This window comes from Heliconius melpomene, chromosome 3, assembly GCF_056956725.1.
Source record: "Heliconius melpomene rosina isolate 202511_hmr_F chromosome 3, ASM5695672v1, whole genome shotgun sequence".
In the NCBI taxonomy this organism is placed as follows: Eukaryota; Metazoa; Arthropoda; class Insecta; order Lepidoptera; family Nymphalidae; genus Heliconius; species Heliconius melpomene.
The window spans coordinates 1,854,200-1,877,102 of NC_140391.1; the positions used below are offsets into that span (position 1 = coordinate 1,854,200).

Here is a 22,903-nt window from a genome sequence, read left to right on the forward strand (position 1 = left end):
ATATCACAATAAATCTTATATTTTTAGTAATATTTCAGTCTGAATTATCTACTACTGATTTGAGTTAATTTATTTTGTTTTTATTCTTGATTCAGGCCAGTCTTAGATAAATTTTCTCATAGATTGTTATTATTTCTTAGTTTTTAGATATAACAACATATTGGCCTTTCCCTCGAGCCTCCAATATAAAACTTATTGTTTACCAAAGATATTTATGTAACGCCCCCAGCTTCCGGCGCTATAAGTTTCAGATATTGTGAATAAATCAAGCAGCTTCCCCGAGTCAAGGTCTGTGGTAAATATTTGACCTATTTCTCCATTTATTTCTCTAGCCCGTGGGAAAAAAACATATTTCTGTCTCTCTTAATCTAGTAGCATTAGACAAAGATAGTACTACTCACGCTGGTAGCTCTCCCACTGCCGCTCCACTAAAAACAAAAACAACTATTAGAATAAGTAATGCGATGTTTGTAAGTAAAACTTCGTTAATGGGAATTGATGTTGACAAAATTGTTTTTCTAACACATTTAGTTGCTCTTTCAATAACATATTATCTTATGGGTTTCTAAAAGGTTCTCGAACAATTAATTTACACTGAGTGAGTTTACTTGAGGCCTTATACTTATACTTGAGGACCATAAACGCGACTGGTTGTGGGTGGTGTGATGGTGGGTGGGTGGTTCAATCCCCACACAAGGAAATAAAATAGTTATTTAAATTTATTTTTATTTCTTCGCTCTGGCGTCGAAGTAAACCACGGCGTTGATTTCCGCCACTCAACGCACAATGCTTCTAGAATTCGGCCGAAAATGGAAAACGGAGTGTTATCATTAGATTTTCTCCGCCTTCCTGCTGTGTGCGGGATATAGCGTGAAGCTTAGAAAAAAATATATAAAGTGAAGTAATTATGTATTACAAATTGTTTAGATAATATTATAACTTAAAGCTAAAGCCATATAGCCGGGGCCCTATTCGACTGAATAGTTATAGTTCATCAGGACGCTATTGTTCAAAATCTATACATAAATTATATATTAATTGTGTAAAGTTAGTCTAGTTAGACTTTAAGTTTTAGTGTTCTTGTTTGTTTTAGGTCGTATGTAAGAGGGATAAATATTAGGTGTAAACTGGACTATCAGTACAGATAAGGAGTTGTGTTAGGCAATAAATGAAGAGCAACTATTTATATAAGAATTACACTCTACTGTTTTTTGCTTGCTTTGCTTGCTTGTTTGTTTGTACGTTCTTGAAATCATAAATATATCAAATATATATATATATATATATATATATATATATATATATATATATATATATATATATATATATATATATATATATATATATATAATACTGCACTTTGTTCTGTTACCAGGGCGAGGATATGAAAATAATTCATTCTGACAGCTAGTATTTGAACTCACAACCGTCATGTTTACAGTCAGACGCTGTGTCGTTACGACAAAACGGCCTTTATTCAATCTTGAGGATTATAACAACAAAGTAATATATATAGAGTGAAAGAAAAAGAATAGAGTCACTCACTCTGGTGGTTTCCCTCGCAGGTCGAAGGAGCGGAACTCCACCAGCACGCGCTGGCCGGGCGCCGCTAGGAACGTGTAGAGACACTGGCGACTGTGGTTGTTGGGGTTGACCAGCTCCGGCGCGTGGAAGGTGCCGTTGCTGAAGCCGCCGCGACTCACGAACGTACGGTCGCACTCTGGAATAAAGAAATCGTATATGAACACTGTATTTATATAAGCATTATTTATATTTTCGTGTTGTTTTCTCAAGATAAATCTCAATGACAGTTATAGGAATGTATGGAAAGTTTTGTATTTTTTTTATTGTAAATTAGCGAGAAAGCTGTCTAAAATGACTTTGTGAAGCAAGCGGGATGTAGCTATTTCAGTAGTTTAATGTCAAATATTTTAGTTTCAGAATATGCATGTTATAAAAATCGCGGTAAACTATCATTATTAGCTATATCTAAATTTTATCTAACTTTAAGACGTTCCAATCACGATAAAACAAATTGTCAATAAAACGATGCCGTTATGTTATTTAGTTCAAGTTTGAACTGATCCAGTGTTACGAGCCGTTTTATGGTATTGTTGACGACAAAGTTTACAAAGCCTATAGTAAATACATATTACAAACTTAGGTTGATATCTAACTCATATATTGCGTACAAAAAATATTAACTATTAGAATAAGTAAATATTTAAAATATATTTTTTTCAGCTTCATGCTGTATCCCGCAGACCGCAGGGTAGGCAGAGGGAATCTAGTGTTAAGGCACTCTGTTCCCCACTTTCCGCTAAATCCTTCTGCACAGAAACAACACGCTGTTATTGGCTTTGAGTGTTGAGTGGCGAAACCCAACGCCGAGCTTTGCATCGACACCAGAGCGAAGAAATGAAAATAATTATTAAAATTATTAAAATAATAATTGAAAGATACCTTTACTTTACAATTTTACTGTCTGCTGTACAACAATTAAAAAATTTTTATCTAAAAAATAACCTAGAAAGTTCCACAAAAAATTCTAGGTTTAAATTTAAACAAAAATGTAAGCAAAACTCACAAACGCTAAACCTCCCCCTCCCGTAAACATGGACAAATCTCTCTTTTGTTTGGTGGTTTTTTTTTTGTTTCTGAACAACTGAGATAAAATGCGACCGCATTTTAGACAGCCTGTTTAAAACGATTTTCTAAGTACTTAAATTCATTTTCTGGTTTTTATTTTTGTTGGTAGAGAGAGCGCTTTTAATTTAATATTTATGTTACGATGTTTTTATGTTATGTTTATAATATTGTGACAGGCACCCCTGCCAGTCGTAGCGCAGAAACGTTGTGGGTAGCGGGTAGGTTGTCGGTTCAATCCCTGCTTGGGGGAATGAATTACCATTCATTAATATGCAACTATTCATTTTCCTAGCTTTGATAACGGGGCAAAGCGCGGCCCGACACACAATACGCATTGCTTCAAGAATAGTGAGAAATGGAAGTAATTAATGAGTACGGAGTTTCTTAACACTAAGTTCCCAAGTTCCCTCTATATACTCTGCTAGGGAAAAAAAATGCACCATATCCACAAGAGCTCATAAAATAATAATCGATTATAAAGCTTCAATATTATAAATTTAAATTTTCCACCTAAAATACTACAATACAAGCGCTGTATAAAGGAGAGCAGAATTAAACGTACGCCATAGCCGTGCCTTTTGCTTTTGAAAGGAAATTCTTAGGCTTTTCATTTACAAGTTGGTAAGTTACTTGTATAGAAAACAGCAAAAAGAAATGGCATAAACATTTTACCTGTTCTAAAAAGTTTAGTCAATTTAAGAAATCTTTTGTACACGAATGTGGAAAGGTGGTATATAGAAGTATAAAAGGCAAAGATTTAATGCTTGTTGCAATGGGTGGTTTGCACGTAACAGTCAGCACGTCAAAGACGAACTTTCACTTTCTTGTTTTTATTTCTATAATATTAAAAGGATCTCTATTGTCATATTTTAATATGAAAATGTTGCTTAGAAAAAGTATTAAATATTATATTAGAAATACAGACTGAAGCTGTCGTGACCTCGTGGCGAGAGTGTACACGCAACGGTTGTGGATTTAATTCCCACTCGGGGGAATGAGTTATTATTTATTAACATTGTCATGTCTTGGCTCTGGTACCAAGGCAAAGTTCGGTGTTGAGTTCCGCTATTCAACACGCAATGCTTCAAAAATTCCGCGGAAATTGGAGAACGAACGAACGAACGAGAACTTTCTCTAAAACTTTAGAAAGTCTTATATTATAACGAATATTAAGTATAAATATTTAATGAATTCTTTCCCATTTCTTCCTTATTTATATATACATATAAGCGTATATCTTGTTATGCTGTTCACTTCGCATGTTCGCCCATTAAAAGTTGAAAACCGCGCGAGTACTTACGCCAGACCCGGTTAAAACCTTCGTTACATCAGATTAACGCAGTGTAAGGAACTTAAATATTTCTTCCCCAAGATATTACGAGTTATTAAAGATTTTTTTTTAAAAGACACAAATATAGGTTTTTAAAAGGAAATCTCGTTTAATTTTAATCTTAATTTTTTTGTAAATAAATAAATCTTAAATATTTTATATGATATCTATAAATAAATATTTATCTACTATTATTAGTATAAACAGAAGCTTTTAAAAGTATGTATGCAATATAAACTACCTGCAGCTAAGCTAAGCTTCTTCTAATAACTATACTGCAGCTGTTCTTTCAAAATAAATAAAAATAAGCAACATTATGTTATGGTGCATATTTCTAATGATTTTTTTTATATTTCTGCTTCACCCTATATCCATCCAGCAGAATAGGCAGAGCAGGTCTAGTGTTAAGACACTCCACTCTCCACTTTGCACCAAATTCTAGAGGCATTGCCTATTGAGTGGCAGTATGAGGATTGAGGGTGTGTGATTGGGATGAACTCAAAAGTGCATCTAGACATTAAGCAGCTACAACAAGATCTCACTAAAGGCATTATAACATGTATGTAATAGTGACTAGGTAGAAAAAAAACTATGAAAAAACTAAGTTAATAATTAAAACAAAAGTAAGACTGGCGTTGATGTTCAACAATAATGATATTTTTTATTCCAATGACTACCGGTGCCGTGATTTTTGACTTTTTCGCTTTTTTTTCGAGATCTTATCAAAGCGTGTATAATGTTAGACATACTTGGAAGCTTAGTAGGCGAGGGTTCCGCGAGCGAAGCCACACTCGGAACCTCCGTGGTGTCTCCCGCGAGCACTGCACAGAAACAACACCCTGTTACCCTTTCAACGGACTTGCTCTAACCACTCCACTTTAGGTACTATATTAAAACCTACTTTCTTTTTGTTTTGTTTTTTCGTAGAAATCGTAGAATATACGATAAGTAATATTCAATATTGAACGTAAAATGTTAAGAAATTTTAAAGATACGGTCACTTCAATCAGTATAAATATAAATTTGCTATAAAACGACGTAATACTCCTACCGTTTATGTAGATTAAAAAAATATTTTTCTATGATAATCAAGAGGGAAGAAATGAAAATAATAATAGTGATAATTCATTCCCTCGAATGGGAATTGAACCCAGAACAGGCGTGTTACAGTCACACCCTTGTGCCCTCAATAGCCTCAATCTATCAACGTATCAAAATAAAAAGGAATTTCAATGATTTACGGTTATTACTTAAAGAAGAACTCTAGATCGCGGAATGTTGAACTCAAAAGCAAAGTTTCCGGCCTCGCTACGTCTAAGTTTGGGCACCATTTAGTACTGAACTTTGGGTAAATTAGGCGACAACGTAGGTCTTGTCGTGTGTTTATTTGAATTCAGTCTAAATAGAACTATTCTAGGAATGTGGAATCAATTAATCTGTATAGTAGAAAGAAATAATTTTAAATAGGTACATTTATTTAAATTTATATTTTCCTTTCTTCGCTCTGATGTAGAGGCAAAGTGCGGCGCTGAGTTCCGCCACTCAACATACAATGCCTATAGAATTTGGTGGAAAGTGGGCAATGGAGTGTCTTAACACTAGGTTCCCTCTGCCAAGCCTATTGTGTGCAAGCATGATTTTGCATAGCAGTTACTTATAGGACGTAGGTGCTTGCTAAGATGGCAATTTGCAATATTCGATTTCTAAGGGGTTGTTTTTGGGGTTGAAAGTTTGTATGAAACTTCATTACTACAAATGCTAGGAGTCTCAAATTTAGACGTCACTAGGACGTAGTCATGGAGACAAGAAATTAATAATAACATAGTTCACGCAGGTGTAACCGCGAAGTAATTATATAAACATAAAAGGTTAAATTTTAAATAGTTAAAATATATATGCATTATTTAAAAATACATACTATTCTAGTCTAGTTCCTGCATTCACAGTCCAACTGCGCGCAGTCAAAGCTTCCGTTTCAACGGTATACGTTTTTCATTATTTTCTCAAATAATAACATTTCTTGAATCATTATTGAAATAACAAACGCGTTTCGTTATTTTCGAATATTTTCCGTATATTTGGGCCACAATGCAGAGCGAGAGGGCTCTAATTAAAAACGACGATCTGTTTGTGAGAGTTGTAAAATGTATTGCAATTTAAACAGTTTTAATAACAAAATGTAAGAAATGAGTCCAGTCGTAGAACAGAGGCACAAAGTGTTTCCCCATTCGAGGAAATGAAATATTTATTTAAATTTATATTTTCATTTCTTCGCTCTAGTGTCGAGTGTCGAGGTAGAGCGCGGCGTTGAATTTCGCCATTCAAGACGCAATTCCTCCCAAAATCGGCGGAAAGAGGCGAACGAAGTGTCTGAACAGTAAGTTCCCTCTGCCTAACCTGCTGTGTGAGGAATACAGCGGGAAGCCGATTTATTTAACTTATTTATTTCAAAAACCTTTTAGTTTTATCAAAAATATATAAATTATTTAGTAGATATTTTATAATAACAACTAATATTTTGCCATATCAAAGACAATTTTAAAAAAGCCGACTGACCTCTTAAGTATCAAAGTAAAGAGGCCAGTAATAATTGACTAACCAACTTTCTTACAATGGAAGTCATTTATCATTACAGCGAGTTCCGCAAGTCAACTAACTTTCTTAACTGACTCCGCGTTAAATAAAAGATCGATTCGCTCATTATAATTTGGAAATGGTTAAATTCAAAAGGAAAACAATGGCACCTTACAGTTTCAATGGAGTGTAAATTAATTTTGAACAAAACGACTTATCCTAAGTAGTATTATTTAAGGGATAATTATTTTTTCAGCTTCACACTGTATCCTACACACATCAGGGTAGGCAGAGGGAACCTAGTGTTAAGAAATTCCGTTCCCAACTTTCTGCCGAATTCTGGCAAACTCTACTCCGAGCTTTGTTTGACACCAGAGCGAAGAAATGGAAATATAAACGTAAATAAATATTTAATTTCCTCGAGTGGGGATCGAACCCACAACCGTCGCGTTACACCCTTATCCCACTGCGTCACGTTGGAAATTTAGATAAAAAATACCTGCTTAAATATTTTTTTTAATTTGATAATAATTATCTACAGGTACATTGTAAGACTACTAATCAGATTTAGAATATTTATTTGGCTTCAGAAACCTTACTGTACATTTTAGGCTAAAGGCTATTTTATAGATACAAAAATAATTATTCAAATATTTTTCATACTTCAGCCCAACTTAATAAAGATAAATTTAATACAGAAGAAGTATACGTTGCATTGATCTTTTATATTGTTTAAGCCTTCGTGGCACAGCGGCGTTTGTTTTTTTTTTTTTTTTATTTTATTTATTTATAACAAAGTACATTAAAATTAATTATTCTTCGCGATCTTAAGCCCGATTTGGCTTGTGTGACCACTGCTAAAAAGATGATTGTGGGTTCGATTCTGATTCAGGGGAATGAATTAATTTCATTTTTTCGTTCTTCTCTGCTTTTGCTCTCTCAAATAACAAGATAAAGCACGGCGTTAAGCTCCATCAGCACGTTATGTCTCGTAATTGAGCGTGGGGATCGAGGTGTCTTAACATTGGGTTCACTCTGCCTACCCCGCGGGATAAAACGGAAAGTCGAGATGAGTTTACATATATTTATATATAATACACATATACCAATTCGTTAAAAAAATATGAACCATTCCAATACAATCTCGTATAATATTCGAAATTATAAAAAATATACAAATTGAAAACTCCTTTTAGAAATCTGTGAATAAAACGCGGGCCGTAATGGAGGGTGGAGGCGGAGAGGGAGTAGGAGGGGTTCTCGCATTTGTTTCTCGAGATGAAAATGAATGAATTCTTTTCAAAGTGCCCATGGGGTTGTATTGTGTATTACGGTCGTTGTGACGCCCAAGTTTATTGGGAACAATGGCGATACGCTCAGTTTCGAATTCGTATTCACATATTGCTATAGAGATTTTTTCTATATTTATATTAAAATTAACCAAAATCTGCAAAATTTTCAATTTTATACATATGTATACGACGTTCTTTATAAGTTAACGCTTTCGTAGTGTATGACGCACGAACTGGAACGAGACTTTCGCCAATTCAAATCTCATAATCTCAGCCCAAAAGTGTAAACCAGAGTGTTTTGAAACTGTGCCTTTCCTAGCAGGGAAAATCTATTGTTCGAAACATAGTGCGTATCCTATTGAGTGGCTGAACTCAACGTAACGCAAATTACTAGACGGCTTTAACAGCTTATCTTATGAAATTTGCAAATATTTCAAAATATCATTTCAAATAAAATTTGAACCCATTACCATTGCGCAATATGATTCCGTTTCATCATAATTACTGATTTTAGAGTCAAAGAAGTTGGGTAAATTTTAATCACCGCAATATTAAAATCTTACTCTGATTTTAGCTTTCAGTACCATGAAGTTCCTTCAAATGTAAAGCTGGGTCACGAACGAACTAACTGGAAGAAGTTTTTTTAGAGCACAGTTTAGCAATAAGATGCAAATAAAGCAAAGACTAGGAAGAAGAAATATACATATTTTTTTAAATACATATTTTTTTAGCTTTACGCTAAATTCTGCATATAGCAGGGTAGGCATAGGGAACCTTGTGTTCTCCGTTTCCATTAAGACATTTCCGTTCCCATCAAGGAGGAGGGAATCAAACCTCTACGCCACTGGCCTCAATTTGGTATTTTAATTATCATGAAATATCTAAATAAAAATGTAAATCTCATTTTATGTTCTACAAAAAAAATTAAAACCGCAAACAATAAACGAGTCGGTTTTTTATTTCCCGCAAAAGTAACATATGAGCGGATTTGAATGGAGCCTTAATTATGTATGATTACGGAGCATTAAATATTCTTCACGTATGATCTCTCGAGCGAAATTATTTTAAAAATTCACACTCTAGGGTTATTTTTTTTAAAATTTCAAATTAAATTGTATCAGCCTTACGTTGTATCCCGGGAACCTAGTGTTAAGACACTCCGTTGGAGGCATTGCGTGTTGAGTGGCGGAACTCTACGCCGAGCTTTTACATTGGTGCAAGAGAGAAGAATTAATTGGATTCGTAAAAAATATTTGTGTCTCTTAATTTACTTTACGTTGCTCGAATTTGATTCAGTTGCATTAATACGTGAGTTACGTTTGAAATACTGCCTTAATGACTACATTAAGGGGTTTAGAAAGAGTATGCTTTTTAATTTCTCTTAATTATTTCAATGAAGAACTTTAAAGTAACCTTTTGATAATTTCTAACATTTTAAAAATAATTTGCAGTATTTGCAATTAATTTTTTTATTAATGCATATTTTCAATAAAGGCAACTTTTACACTCTTAGGAACAAATTTTTATTTATTACGCTTTTTTAATATTTTTCTCTGTTAAATACGATTAGCATTTGAGTAAATAGTATGTAGATAGATTAATAGATAATTCCTATAGAAACTAGAAGAGCACAGAAACACAACTCTACGAATTAGAAGAACTATCTATGTAATAGAAACGTGCAAATTAAATATTTATTTACAGAATTTGATTCACGACTTACCTAAGCATGTTGGCAAATTAAAAAAGTACCCTCAAGCAAAACGCTAACACCAATCTCGTGTTAAATTTCCCGTGAAACCGTTTTCGGGAAATCGCAACAGTGTGACAACATGGCGGCCGGAAGTTCAGCCATCTTGATTGTCTCGCCGGATATTGGGGGTGGCACCCGTCCGTGTAATTGCTGATATCGCCTATGTTTACTGATAGACGGATAACAATCCGTATTTGATATTGATAAAAAATTCAAAATAGAAAACATAATAAATTTATAATAATATAAAATTTAAATTGATTCTGTATGTAAACGAACAATAGTAAAGCTAATGATTAATAAATAGTCACATATTTACCAAAAAAAAAACATAATATTGCCCCTAACAAAGATTGAAAAGAGATACTAAAAATATTATTTTACTTTGCCTCCTCTTCTCCGCTTACCGATGAACTCTAGAGTAGTAGAGTACTTGAGTAGCGGAACCCAACGCCGTGCTTTTTTGTCTTACATACAATGTATGTTTATACTTTATTTAAACAAATATTATATAAACAATTATCAGCAAAATCCGTATTTAAAGCATTCAATTTCAAATAACTTTGCAAATATGATTCCTAAGAACAGATACGCTTTAATTCCCTAAAAGCCCCTTTGCATGTGCAATGGGGTATAAGCAATTTGACGTTCAATTTGCTTGAAATCTTTCATAGTATCAAATGAGAACGGTGTTTGTTGGTATTAGTGGTGTTGTAAAAGTATTCGTGTGTAACATTTTCTATTTGCCACAGATAGAAAGAATTGTTTGAAGTTTTATATAGTTTTTCTTTTTTTTATATAATAAATGGTAATATATTAGTTTAAAAGTAAAAAAAAATAATATTTTTTTAGTTTCCGCCTGAAGGATGTAGTCTTTATGTGGCAGGGTAGGCAGAAGGACCCTAATGATTAAGACACTCTGTTCCCCATTTTCCACTAAATTCCACTAAATTATCAGAGCGAACAAATGAATGTCTTAAAAATTCAACGGGGAACCCAGCTATCTTTCACAAGGTTCCGTCTGCCTATCCTGTTATATGCGGAATACGCGTGAAACTAAAAAAATATATTATATATTTACTAGTAGGTTTACTACTAGTAAATCATATTTAGTAATATAATAAGAAACCATTTAACTCTCAGGGAATAGAATCAGGAAAACGATTGTGAGCTGTCGCCCCGGACTCGCTTAATGGCTTAACCTTTATCTAAGGTTGCTGGAGCGAAATGTTATTGGAACTCTGACTATTAAGATATTTTTATATTTTCTTTTCTATAAATTAAATTAAATCAAAATCAGCTTCACATTGTATCCCGCACATAGCAGGGTAGGCAGAGGGAATCCAGTGTTATGACACTCCGTTCCCCACTTTCTGCCGAATTCTGGATGCCTCCAGAATTGTGTGTTGAGTGGCAGAAATCAACGCCGCGTTTTGCTTCTACACCGAATAAATGAAAATATAACTGTAAATAAATATTTCACTTCCTCGAGTGGGGATCGAACTCACAACCGTCGTGTGACAGTCACACTCCTATGCCGCTGCGCCACGACGCCCTCTATAAATTATAATATTTTTATTAAAATAACGTTAATTTATTAATCGAGGTGAATCACAAATTAATTTGACTTCTAATTTGGAATGAACAGATGCTTATATTACAACAATATTCCACTTGATTGAACTAGGCCGGCAATGAGGCATGAATAGACAATGCGATAATACACTTACAGTAAACATGGCCTTATTTGTAATTGAACAATACTGTGTACTTATTTAATATATTATTAGATTTTCGCCATTCTTATATACTAATTTAATGTCTGGTCTGCTGTTAAGGCAAAGCTCGGCGTTGAGTTCTGCCACTCAACACGCAATGCCTCCAGAATACGGCAAAAAAATGGGGGACGGAGAGTTTTAAGCACTGCGTACTCTATTTTTAGGTTTCCTCTAACTACCCTTTTGTGTGTGATAAAAAACTATCTTAAATTAGTTTTACAGAAAACTTTGAAAACAACCGAACCAACAGAAATTCTTATTGAAACCTAACTGTGTATTGAACCCGCTACTGACGCCTTAGTAAGCCGCGCTGCCAGTACCACCCCTTAAGTATAATTAATTACATTATGCTCAACCCAGTTACATCGTCACATTATTACGTACGTCTGAATACACGCATTAATTTTCAAGTTGAATGAAAACACAAACACGTATATGAAAATATCATATTTATAAGTCTTTCCTTCGTCAAAATATATGATTTTTTCATTTCATATTTTAAGTATTTTTTAATAGACTTTTCTGTGTTTTTCTCTTTTGTGTGTTAAGAACTGTATAGTACTTAATTTTCATCTGACCAGGTGGTTAAAGCAGCAGGCTTAAAACCTTTTGTTTTCCGTACATATATGTAGACAGAGAAAACCTGATAATCTAGTGGTAAGACACTCCGTTTCCATTAAGACACTTTTGTTTCCCACTTTTTGTCGAATTCTATAGCCATTGCGTGATGAATGGCGGAACTCAACCCCGCGCTTTACCTCATTACCAGAGTATCATTTCCTTGAATAGGAATCGAATCCACAACCTATCGCCTTTACCGCCGCTCTCTTCTTTTTGCCCCTGCTGCGTCACGATTGGCCTTAAAAAATATTTAGTAGTAAAACATTACACGTACAAAAATACATTTACTTAGAATAAATAAATGACTTGCAAAGCAATGAATATTTATTCTTGGACAAAAATATATACGAATGAAATATGAAAAAAGACTATTACGACGCCATCCCAAAGTAGGTTTAATCTAAGGCTTTACCAGAGATAATGCCGTAAGACGCGGCTAAAGTGATTCCTGCGTTATCTGGCCGGGACACCTGATTCCCATTAATTATTTACTTGGCTCTACCGTTGTTCTTATATTATGAAATGATATTATTTTCTCTTCATACAAACTATTTTTATTATAACTAAATTGCTGGAAAAGTTTTCTACCTATAGTACTCGTCAATCGCTTTCATTATATGTACTAATATTTACACGTTATTTCTTATTTTTATTAATTTGTCTTGTAAGATTTTTTTGCTCTAAACAGCAGGGTAGGCAGCGATGAATTGCTGAAATTCGAAACTGAACACTATATTTCGATTTTCTAAAGTACAGGAAAATGTAAATAAAATGTATATATTATTCGCAAAATTATTATGAAAATGTGTGATATAATATAAGACAATAATTTTTCGCTGAAATTTCATGAAAATTTCCACAATTTTTCGACAAAAACACTTAAGAACACGTTTCTAATATTTTAATCATCGAATTTTATATTAAAGTACATTTTACGTATTTTTAGTAATAGCTAATACAAGAGTGTAAAATACAAAATTATTTTTTAAATTAACAAATTACATTTTTTCTCAAATAAGTTGCATAATCTATCTATAGTGAAATAGATGATGGTCGTTTTTCGTACCACAACGCCATTACTTAAAGTCAAGCCTTATAAATTATTAAAACGCTCGACGAGCACCTGATATCGCGATAGCTCTTATCCAATGCACTTTTCTTCTTCTAAGTTTTGCAATTTGTAATCATTTAAGAAGTTCTTCTTCAGAGTTAACTAATAAATTTAATTAAATTTTCTTTATTTATGAAGCTTAGTTAAAATTCGAAAAATATTTGTGTTTTAAATAGATTTTAGAAAAAAAAGATTCTGGTGCACGCCGCGCACGCATCTCGCACGCAGGAGGGTAGGCAGAGGGAACCTACTGTTAAGGTGCTTAAAAAATAATTAAGACCAATCAATTCTAGGCACTTCTCACGCCTACTCCATACGTCACTAGGATTGTACGAAAACTTAATACTAATAGTCCAATAAAAAAAAAATAAAAAAAATTTAATTTAGGATTTTCCAATTTTAGAATTCTCTCGTGAACGCTCACACGTTTGATTTATATTTATCCATTTCAGAATCTAAAATACTACATTCTACACTCTACGTGTCCGAGGTAACTTGGCCGCAGGCATTATGAATCAGGCATACAACTGTGACAGTTTATAGCAAAAAAAGTGATTTAATACAACCTTCCTCGGGAAGTGGACTATGCACAAAAAGGTTCCAAATGAAACTAATTCTTCATTATAATATTATCAAAATATCGAAGATACTGGAGGAAAGTCGCGTAAAAAGCATGAGGACCCCCCGGAGGGCATGTATGAAGAGGTTGATGACCGAGGGCGAGGAGAGAGAGGTATGTAGAGACCGTAGCGTTTAGCTCTCCGTACTCTCTGATTACCCCGCTAGGGATAAAGCGTGAAGTTTTTTTTTTTTTTTTTTTTTTTTCTTCAATTTCTATCCATTTACGATCAGCCAATAAGCTATAATTAAATTTTTATATATATCTAGATTGACTTTTGGAGATGAACCCATCCTGTGATGCGTCATCTCATTCCACAGTTATGCTTCTTTAAATTGAAGCAAGTCTGGATCGCCTTAGTCGGTGTATGTTTTCTATGTCGATCAGTGACCTTGCAAGTTCATTTCTATGATGTTCCAATTTCATTTTATATGTGATACACGATATATTTATCTGTTCCTTCACAGTAGGCATTTCAAGATATTCGTGGACTTCTGTATTTCTTATGAACCATGGAGCACTAGCAATTATTTTTAAGGCTTTATTTTGGAAGCGTTGAAGTATTTCTATATTGGAGTGGCTTGCTGATCCCCAGAGTTCAATGCCGTAAGTCCAAATAGGTTTTATAATAGTTTTATAAATCAAGATCTTATTTTCTAATTTGAGTGAAGACTGTCTCCCTATTAGCCAGTACATATCCCCAAGTTTCCGATTTGCCTGTTCTCTTTTTGTCTTGATATGGTCTTTCCATGTGAGCCTCCTGTCCAGATGCATTCCCAGGTACTTGACTGTTTTTTGTTGAGGTAAAATCATGTCATTTAGTTTCACTGGTGGGCAGTCTCCTCTTTTAAGTGTGAATGTCACATGTAAAGACTTAGCAGCACTTGCTTTTATTCTCCACTTTTTGAACCAAGTTTCGACTTTGTCTAGGTGTTCTTGTAGTTTTGCAGACGCTATGTTTGGATCTTTGTGACTTGAGAGTAGTGCCGTATCATCAGCGTAAGTAGCAGTTAAAGTATCATCGGAATAAGGGAGGTCAGCAGTGTAGACTGTATATAATACCGGACCCAGCACCGATCCCTGCGGGACTCCAGCTTCTATGCGGCAGATAGATGATAAGCTTTCCTCGACCCTGACTTGGAACATACGGCCCTGAAGGTAGGATTTTAGGATCATATACATATTGTTGGGCAGGCATATTTTTAGTTTGCATAATAATCCCTTATGCCACACACGATCGAAAGCCTGTTGTACGTCGATGAATGCGGCAGAGCAGTATTCCTTTTTCTCCAAGGTTTGGCGGATAGTGTGAGCAATTCGATGAATCTGCTCTACCGTACCATGGCACGCTCGGAATCCAAACTGGTGATTTGGTATTATTTTATGCTCTTCCAGTATCGGATTTATTCGTTGCAGTAGAAGTTTTTCCAATAATTTTGATATAACAGGAAGGAGACTTATAGGTCTGTATGAAGTGACTTCTGTCGTAGGCTTTCCTGGTTTTGCAACCATGTTTATAGTTGATATTTTCCACAATAATGGAAAATATTGTAACCTTAGCACAGAATTGAATATAATTGTAAGGAGGACTATGCCTTTTTTGGGGAGTTGTTTCAAAACTTCTGCTGTAATCAGGTCAAATCCTGGCGCCTTCTTAGTTTTTAATCCTAGTATAGCTCTTTTCACTTCCACAGCTGTTATTCGCTTTACAGGTGGCGATACTTGTTGTTTATCAGTCGTCAGGATGTCATCAATTTCTCTTTCTGTGTCCATGAGATCAGGTTCATGAGGTGTAAAAGTCCTTTTTAAAAAATTTGCAAATAACTCTGCCTTTTCGAAAGGCTGTCTCGACCAATCACCATTTGGTTTTCTTAGTGGAGGAATGTGATCTTTAGGTCTTTTCAGTGATTTCGTCATCTTCCAGAGAGAGTAATCATCCGCTTGGTGTGGAGATAAAGTCTGTAGTTTATCCTGGAGAGTTTGATTTTCGTTTTCTACCAGCATCTGTTTTAATTCTTTTTGCTCTTTGTTTAGTTCCCTTTTATACCTATGATTTCTGCTTGTTTGCCATTTCCGTCTAAGTCTCCTTTTTTTGGCTATCTTTTCTTTGATCTTTACAGAAATGTCTTGCGATTTTTGTTTGCGACTAAGTGATGGAGTGGATAGCCATGCCGCCTTCTGTATTAAGTTCGTGGCATACAGCGACACGCTTTCGATATCTTCCTCCGTTTTAAGCCGAATGGATAAATTGATATTTACATCAATATATTCTCGGAAGGCGTCCCAATCAGTCTTATTGTTGTACAAAGTATCTGGCGCCTCCTTCCAGATAATGGTAGTACTCAGACTACAGATCATCGGTGTATGGTCAGAAGTTCCGTCCAGACAAGATTCCATCCTAGTGTAGAGCTCTGACATTCCCTTACAGATAAAGAAGTCAATAAGATCAGGAGTTTTATTGGGATCAGTCGGCCAGTAGGTTGGCTCTCCAGTAGAGAGGACAACGAGGGAAAGTTTATCTATAGCTTTTTTCAACTCTCGGCCTCGTGTTGTAGTAAGTCTGGAGCCCCAATAGATGTTCTTTGCGTTCCAGTCACCTCCAGTGATGAATCTTTTTCCAAGTTTACAGAAAAAGTCTGTATACATTTGTTCATCAATCCTATGTCGAGGTGGACAATATATAGCAGCAACAGTAAGCGCTCCCTGCCAGTCATCTATTGCTACTGCTATGGCTTGGATATGCGGGTGTTGGAGGTTGAGCAATGCATGTTGTTTAATACATTCTCTGATAATTATTGCAGCACCACCGTGCGACGTTCCATCGGGATGATTAGAATAATATACTGTAAATCCATTAATCTTAACCACTCTTTCCTCTGTCAGATGTGTCTCGGAGATTAGTAAGATGTCAATTTTATTATGAATTAGGAACAACTCTACTTCTAGCCTATTAGGAGCAAGGCCATTGATGTTCCATGTAGCGATCCTCAGAGTTTTCATTTTTGCTGGCGGGCTATTAGTGTAGTGAGCAATCCTAATAAAGTGCCCATTTGTTGTATTAATATGTCTATCTTTTCAGATTGTTTCATAATAATTTGTTCTAGTGAACTTGTTGACTGAGGTTGTACATCCTCTGTTTTCTTTAAATGGTGTCGGGTAGCTGAAGAATATGTCATTTTCTTTTTAAAGCTAGATATGCTGTTATCATCTTGAACTTCGCTATAGTTTTGCATCCGAGTATGGAGCGGAGGGAACTCTTTGACATCTGGTGGAATGGATGACTTATTAGTTCTTTGTGTAGCTAACTGTTTTTTATTTAAAGGGCGGTAATTTTTTCTTGCTCTGATTTCTTTGTAGACTTGGCAGCCCTTATAATTGGCTGGATGATCGCCAAAGCAAAGTGTGCAAGTAGCAGGTGTATTTCTATCTTTTTTAGGACAATCCGTAGTTTTATGTCCTTCTGCACATTTGACACACCGATAGGGACGCATACAATTGTTTTTCGTATGTCCATATTGTTGGCATCTGGTGCACTGAGGGATGTCGTTAGATTTCCTCGGATCTTCAATCTTGACTCTCGTATGATAAATGAATTCAATATTTTTTATATCTGGGTTGTTAGGGCTGGGTTCAATATTTACAAAAAACATATTCAATGGTTTTTTATTCTTTTTTGATATTGCACATACTATTTCTCCTCTAACTCTGTTGCCAGTCTTTTCTATCTCTTCGATTATGGCTGTTTTAGGTGTAGTGTGGTGCAAGTTCTTAACTACGATTCTATAACACTTCTTTTCTTTTTGTGTGAATGTATGGCCTATAAGGCCATTTTTTCGAATGTGGTCCATTAGGTCCTTGTAGATTTCAGTTGATAGTGTTACGATTCTTAGTTGATCCCTATTGATAATTTTGTATGAGTAAGTTCCACTGGGTACAGCTTTATTTAGGAGATCAGTTAGATTAGAAAGATCTTCTACACCATAGAGGATGATTGGTGGTGGTTTATGAACCCTTTTAGAAGGAGCTATTTGATTTTGTTCTCTAGAGTCTTCATCAGTTAGATCTATCGGGAGTCCACTAAATCTGTTTGAAGTGCTGGTAATGTGTCTTTTTGTGTTTGATGGGCTGTTAGTTTGTCTTTTTCTTTTAGAATTTCGCTGAGTTGGTGACCTTTGCCATACAGGATGGCAAGGTTTAGCGTTATTGTCAGTAGCAATTGCCTCTGTTAGAGGATTTCCTTTGTGACATACTGGGCTTCCTAGTGAAGAAGATCTAGGTCTTTGAGTAAATAGGCTTGGATGGAATGCCTGTTGTACATATTTTTTAGTATTGCTTCCAGTAGCATATACTGACGCAGAGGCCTGGTCGCTCGCTCCTGTGCAGTCTTCGGTAACCAATTTCACACTTGCAGGCCCGGATACCTGCAAGCGCCGGGGGCTAGCCGGATCGCATGACAAAACAACATCTTTTTCGTTCATAATTCATAGAAAAGAGGTGGGAGATACTATCGGCACTTTCCCAAGGTACCGCAGTCACTCTTTTTGAGAGGATTTAATCTCCCAAGGTTTGTGATGAACCAAAGACAGGTTAGTTGACCGCCGCCCGTTGCTCGGCGTCGCTACTCATTTTGCACCACCCGGGGGGCACGTGTAGGGTGGGCCTAGGAATAGGTGGTAAATCCTACGGACGCGAGTAGCTCTACCCCCCTAAAATCGTGAAGTTAAGTTAAATTTAAGTTTTGGTGAAGCAAAATTAGAGCGAAAAATAATTGTTACCTGGAAATGCAATATTTATTCTAACTGAGCGTAAATAGTAGTGTTTTATTGAATTTGTTGGGCTAATGAGCTAAATGAATGTAAATTTAAACGCTACATCAATTTCAGTTAAATTTAGTTAATAGTGTGTGAGAGCGCCCACTGCCTCGTTGTAATTAGTGAACTTACACTCTGTAATCAATATTATTTTACTCACAGTGATCATATTAATAGTGTGTATATATTTTTATTTTTAGTTTTTGTGTATTATTTGTTATATAATACAATTTTATTATTTGATATTTTTCCGAAACGAAAAGAATAATATTCTTGTTTTTAAGGTTATAATGTATTTTTAATTTAAGTAAATAAGTAATTGTGGATTCGATTCTTATTCGGTGGAATAAATTACTTTCATTTACTCGCTCTAATGAAACACAGAGCGCGGCAAAGTTCCGCCACTCAACTGACTGTGATAGTTTATATTCCTAATGTTAAAGTAACAATTATACAATAAAAATATCATACATCTATCACTAATTGTATAATCATAATCAACACTTCAATGTATAATTAAATAACGCTTAAATAATTATTAAAATTAAATTTTCTCAGTTAAATTAAACAAATTTGAAATTCGTCCTTTATTAGAGATTTAGTTAAAATTTATGAATATTCATATTAAGGTGTGCAGCCGTTGAGCTTCAGTGGAGTTGATGCATAATTTGAAATGTAGGGCGCGGGAACAGCCATTTTGTTTTGAAACGACTACAAAATGGCGAATAGCGAGAGTCGTTAGCTTGAAATATAACAGGTAATTATTGCAATGGTTTTGCACCATTTATTGTGAAGTATCTACTTATCTCATATTTTAGTACTTATTGTTATAATTGTGATATTATCGATATTTTTGAAGCCAAGAATAAACTCCCTCTGCCTACCATGCTACGTGTATGGATACAGTGTGAAGTTGTGTATTATTGATATTTTTAATGTTACCATTATATATGACATAGTTGTAGGCAACGGAAACTTAGTGTTAAGATAATCCGTTCTCATTAAATCACACCCGTTCCCCATTTTGCGCCGAATCCTCAAGGTATTGCTCATATAGTGGGGTAACTCAGCGCTTTACATCGTTACCAGAGCGAAGAAACGAAAATATTAAATATTTCATTCTACTACGTAGCAATCGAACCCACAATCGTCGTGTTTGTATTTAGCACGCTTTTGCTCTTGCGATATGACGCATTTATCAGATTATTTTTTCATAAGAAGAAAATTGGCAACGATGACAGATTTTTATTTCCGCCTTCAAATCTTTTCTATATCTTCCTGGAAATAATTTGAATGATTTGATTGAGAACTTTTCGTATAAAAATTTTGACGATAATGAGAAAGAATGGCATAGTGGCTAGAGCGCCTGGCCAGTTTCCTAGAGTTGCAGATTGAAATCCCGCTACGTAAACATTTTCACACCTTGTCTATAAAAAAATATCTTTCCTAAGAAAACGAAATAACAACATTAAAAATTTTAAAAACATACGTTTATTTTTACATCTAAAATATCTCCACGTCGCAAATCAACGGCATCGTTATATTGAAAAAGCGGCAGCCAAGCAAAATTATTTCAATAGAAATTTGCGAAGTTTCATAATATATTATACGAGTAGTTCCTGGATCCAACGCCCGCACTTTACGCTCGACCGCGCCCACTCGCCAACTTACTCTTATATCAAATATGGCACACTCGCGTAGGGGACCCAGGTGAGAAATGGATAGAATAAAAATGTCAAGTATTTGGTAAGGGTTGAAAGGTAACTGGGGTAACTTATTTTACAAATTCTTCTTTCTATAATATTCTTTATTTTATGATCTTGGGTTTGATTCCAATTCGAGGAAATTAAATATTTAATGTTTTAATTTTTACGCTCTGATAACGAGGCGAAGCTTAGCGTTGAGTTCCGCCCCTTAACACGTAGCCCGAAGTAGGCGGAAAGTGGAAAACGGAAGTGTTTAATGGGAACGGAGGAACTTAACAATAGGTTCCCAGGTTCACTCTGCCCACAAGCAAGCACGATACCGCGTGGAGTTAGAAAAAAATATTTTGTTTATAAAGTATTACCTAAATATTTTATTTATATTCAGAAAGCTTTAAATTTTAGAAGAAAATTTAGAAGAAACTTGCGTTATCGTACAACATCGTATGTATTTTATAAATGATATTTACCTTTAAAGTTTATATTAAAGAAGAATTTTAACATTTCTAATGTTAAATTCAAAAAGGAAAATGTCTCACACTGAAAAGCTCTCACTGTCTCTCGTATCGAGTTACAATTCGAAGTAAATATATTATTCAGAAATAACTCTTCGCGAGTTCTGAAGCTACATTTTTAACTTAAAAATACCTTTATAGATTTCTAATGCCACCTAATCATCTAATGGTACCTATATAATATGAAATTAAGAAGTAAGAAAATGAATATAAATTATTGATATTTAAATTCTACTTGAATATAATATATTTTTTAAAAAGTTAACGTTGCCTGATTCTTATATTTTTTTTAGCTTCAAGGAACCTAGTGTTGACACTGAGACACAGGGAACCTTGAGGTGAAGTTATCTCTCTGAATACCCTGCTGAATGCTCAATACAGCAATCACGCGTCTCCATTACTGCCAAACTTTGTGCCCCTTCGTCACAACTGGCCTCTTTTTTTATTTAATTAAGAAACACGCACCAGTAGTATCCACTATACAAACATAGCTTCACGCTGTATCCCGCAAAGATGAGTAACAAGTAAGCAAAAGAAACCAAATGTTAACCAGAGCAGCTTCCACAACCCAATTGACATATAAATGATTCTTTTCTTTATATACCACAGAAAAATATATGAAAATCAAAAACCCAGTAATATTTGATTCATCTCTCGTAAAGTCGTTATGCAGGTTGTGATGATTGATTTTTAATTACGACGAACCATTCAGTGTACATTGACAGTGTTGGGTCGAGAGATGAATGGAGGCGAGCTGATGACTCGCTTAGTTCCAACTTGGCGATTTATGTCTTTCATCTGATCTAATAATAAATCTATTGAGGTCATCGGGTACTGCGATGGTTGTGGGTTCGATATCTATTTAAGGGAATGGATTTTCTTAAATTTTTCCAGTCTCAAATTGCGCTGTTGATTTGCCGCTATATCTTGTAGACGGAAAGATTAATTGTCTAAATTTCTTAATTATTTTTATTTCTTCGCTCTGGCACGAAGTCAAAAGTTCGGTGTTGACCTCCGCCACTCAACACGCAAATGCCTCGAAAAATTCGGCGGAAAATGAAGAATGGAGTGTCTTAACACTAGATTCCCTCCGACTATCCTGCTGTATGTGGGTATACCTGCTGTATACAGCGTGAAGCTGAATATTATTATCGTAATATAATAGGAAAGAATTAATATAAATAAAATAACTATAAGGAAAACAACCTCGTAAATCATGTCAATTTTACACTGACAGACTTTTCTCATCAATCAATGAATATGACGAATGTGCTTGAAATATCTGAATGATTTCGATGCAGACGTCGTACAGCATAAAACACTATTTCCATCATTGAGTTACTGACAAACACTCGCACTGTAGGGGAGTAATGAGAAAGAATTTTTACAAATTCCTACGGGAACGGGAAAAATAGGACAGCTTCCATTTTACATTCAAAATTATAAGCTAACAACACTTTTAAACACTTAAAAGCACATACAACGCTATAAAAGGCTTAGAATTACCTGACGGATTATATGGAAACAAGGGGACGATCAACTCTTCCTTACTTTGACTTCAGGAACGAAGGCTTTCGGTCCCATTTATACCTCAGGAGGATTATGTCAATACCCAACCGCTTAGAGAACCCTTGTTGAACCAACGGTTATAGTTAAAAGTATAAAATTCAAATAAAATAACACGTATTACCAGCGCTGAAGAAAAGTGACATTGTAACAAATGTCTAGGAATTTTGATAGCTTTTGATTTTTGGTAGCTTGATGAGAACGTATGGCTTAGTTGTCAGAGCGCTGGGACGGCAACCAAGAGGTGCGGGTTCTAATTTCGCTGAGTTATTTTTCGTTAATAAATATATTTATCTTTACTTATATTATGTATAAATTTATTTACTTAAAAATCACAATATAAAAAACATATTTAGTTACCCTGTAATAAAATTTCAATGTACGAGAAGCTGAACAGATACCATACAAAGCGAACAGTGAACGTTAAAATTTCCTCAGTAGAATGTTGGATAAGGATTATCTCAGAAGCCTTTGAATAGACTGAAGCGCTTTGGAACTAAAATCAGTTTGTTATAGTAATAGGTTACGGGTTTACTTGTAAATATCAAGACACTACTCAGTTTATAACAGAGTGTTTTAGC

At 34.9% G+C, this 22,903-nt stretch overlaps 1 protein-coding gene across 4 annotated transcripts in view; it reads right to left on the reverse strand.

Annotated features, from left to right (window-relative positions):
• The window catches only part of LOC146539815 (tolloid-like protein 1), a 78,322-nt gene that overhangs the window by 13,517 nt on the left and 41,902 nt on the right, over positions 1-22,903 (reverse strand). For 3 of the 4 annotated variants that reach the window (XM_085207539.1, XM_085207543.1, XM_085207542.1), the window contains exons 4-6: positions 4,729-4,800; positions 1,546-1,720; positions 402-428 (exon numbers count right to left, since the gene is read on the reverse strand). In XM_085207539.1, the coding sequence (XP_085063665.1) occupies positions 402-428; positions 1,546-1,720; positions 4,729-4,800 (274 nt within the window). The remainder of the gene's footprint in view (positions 1-401; positions 429-1,545; positions 1,721-4,728; positions 4,801-22,903) is intronic. The other variant, XM_085207540.1, reaches the window with a different exon arrangement.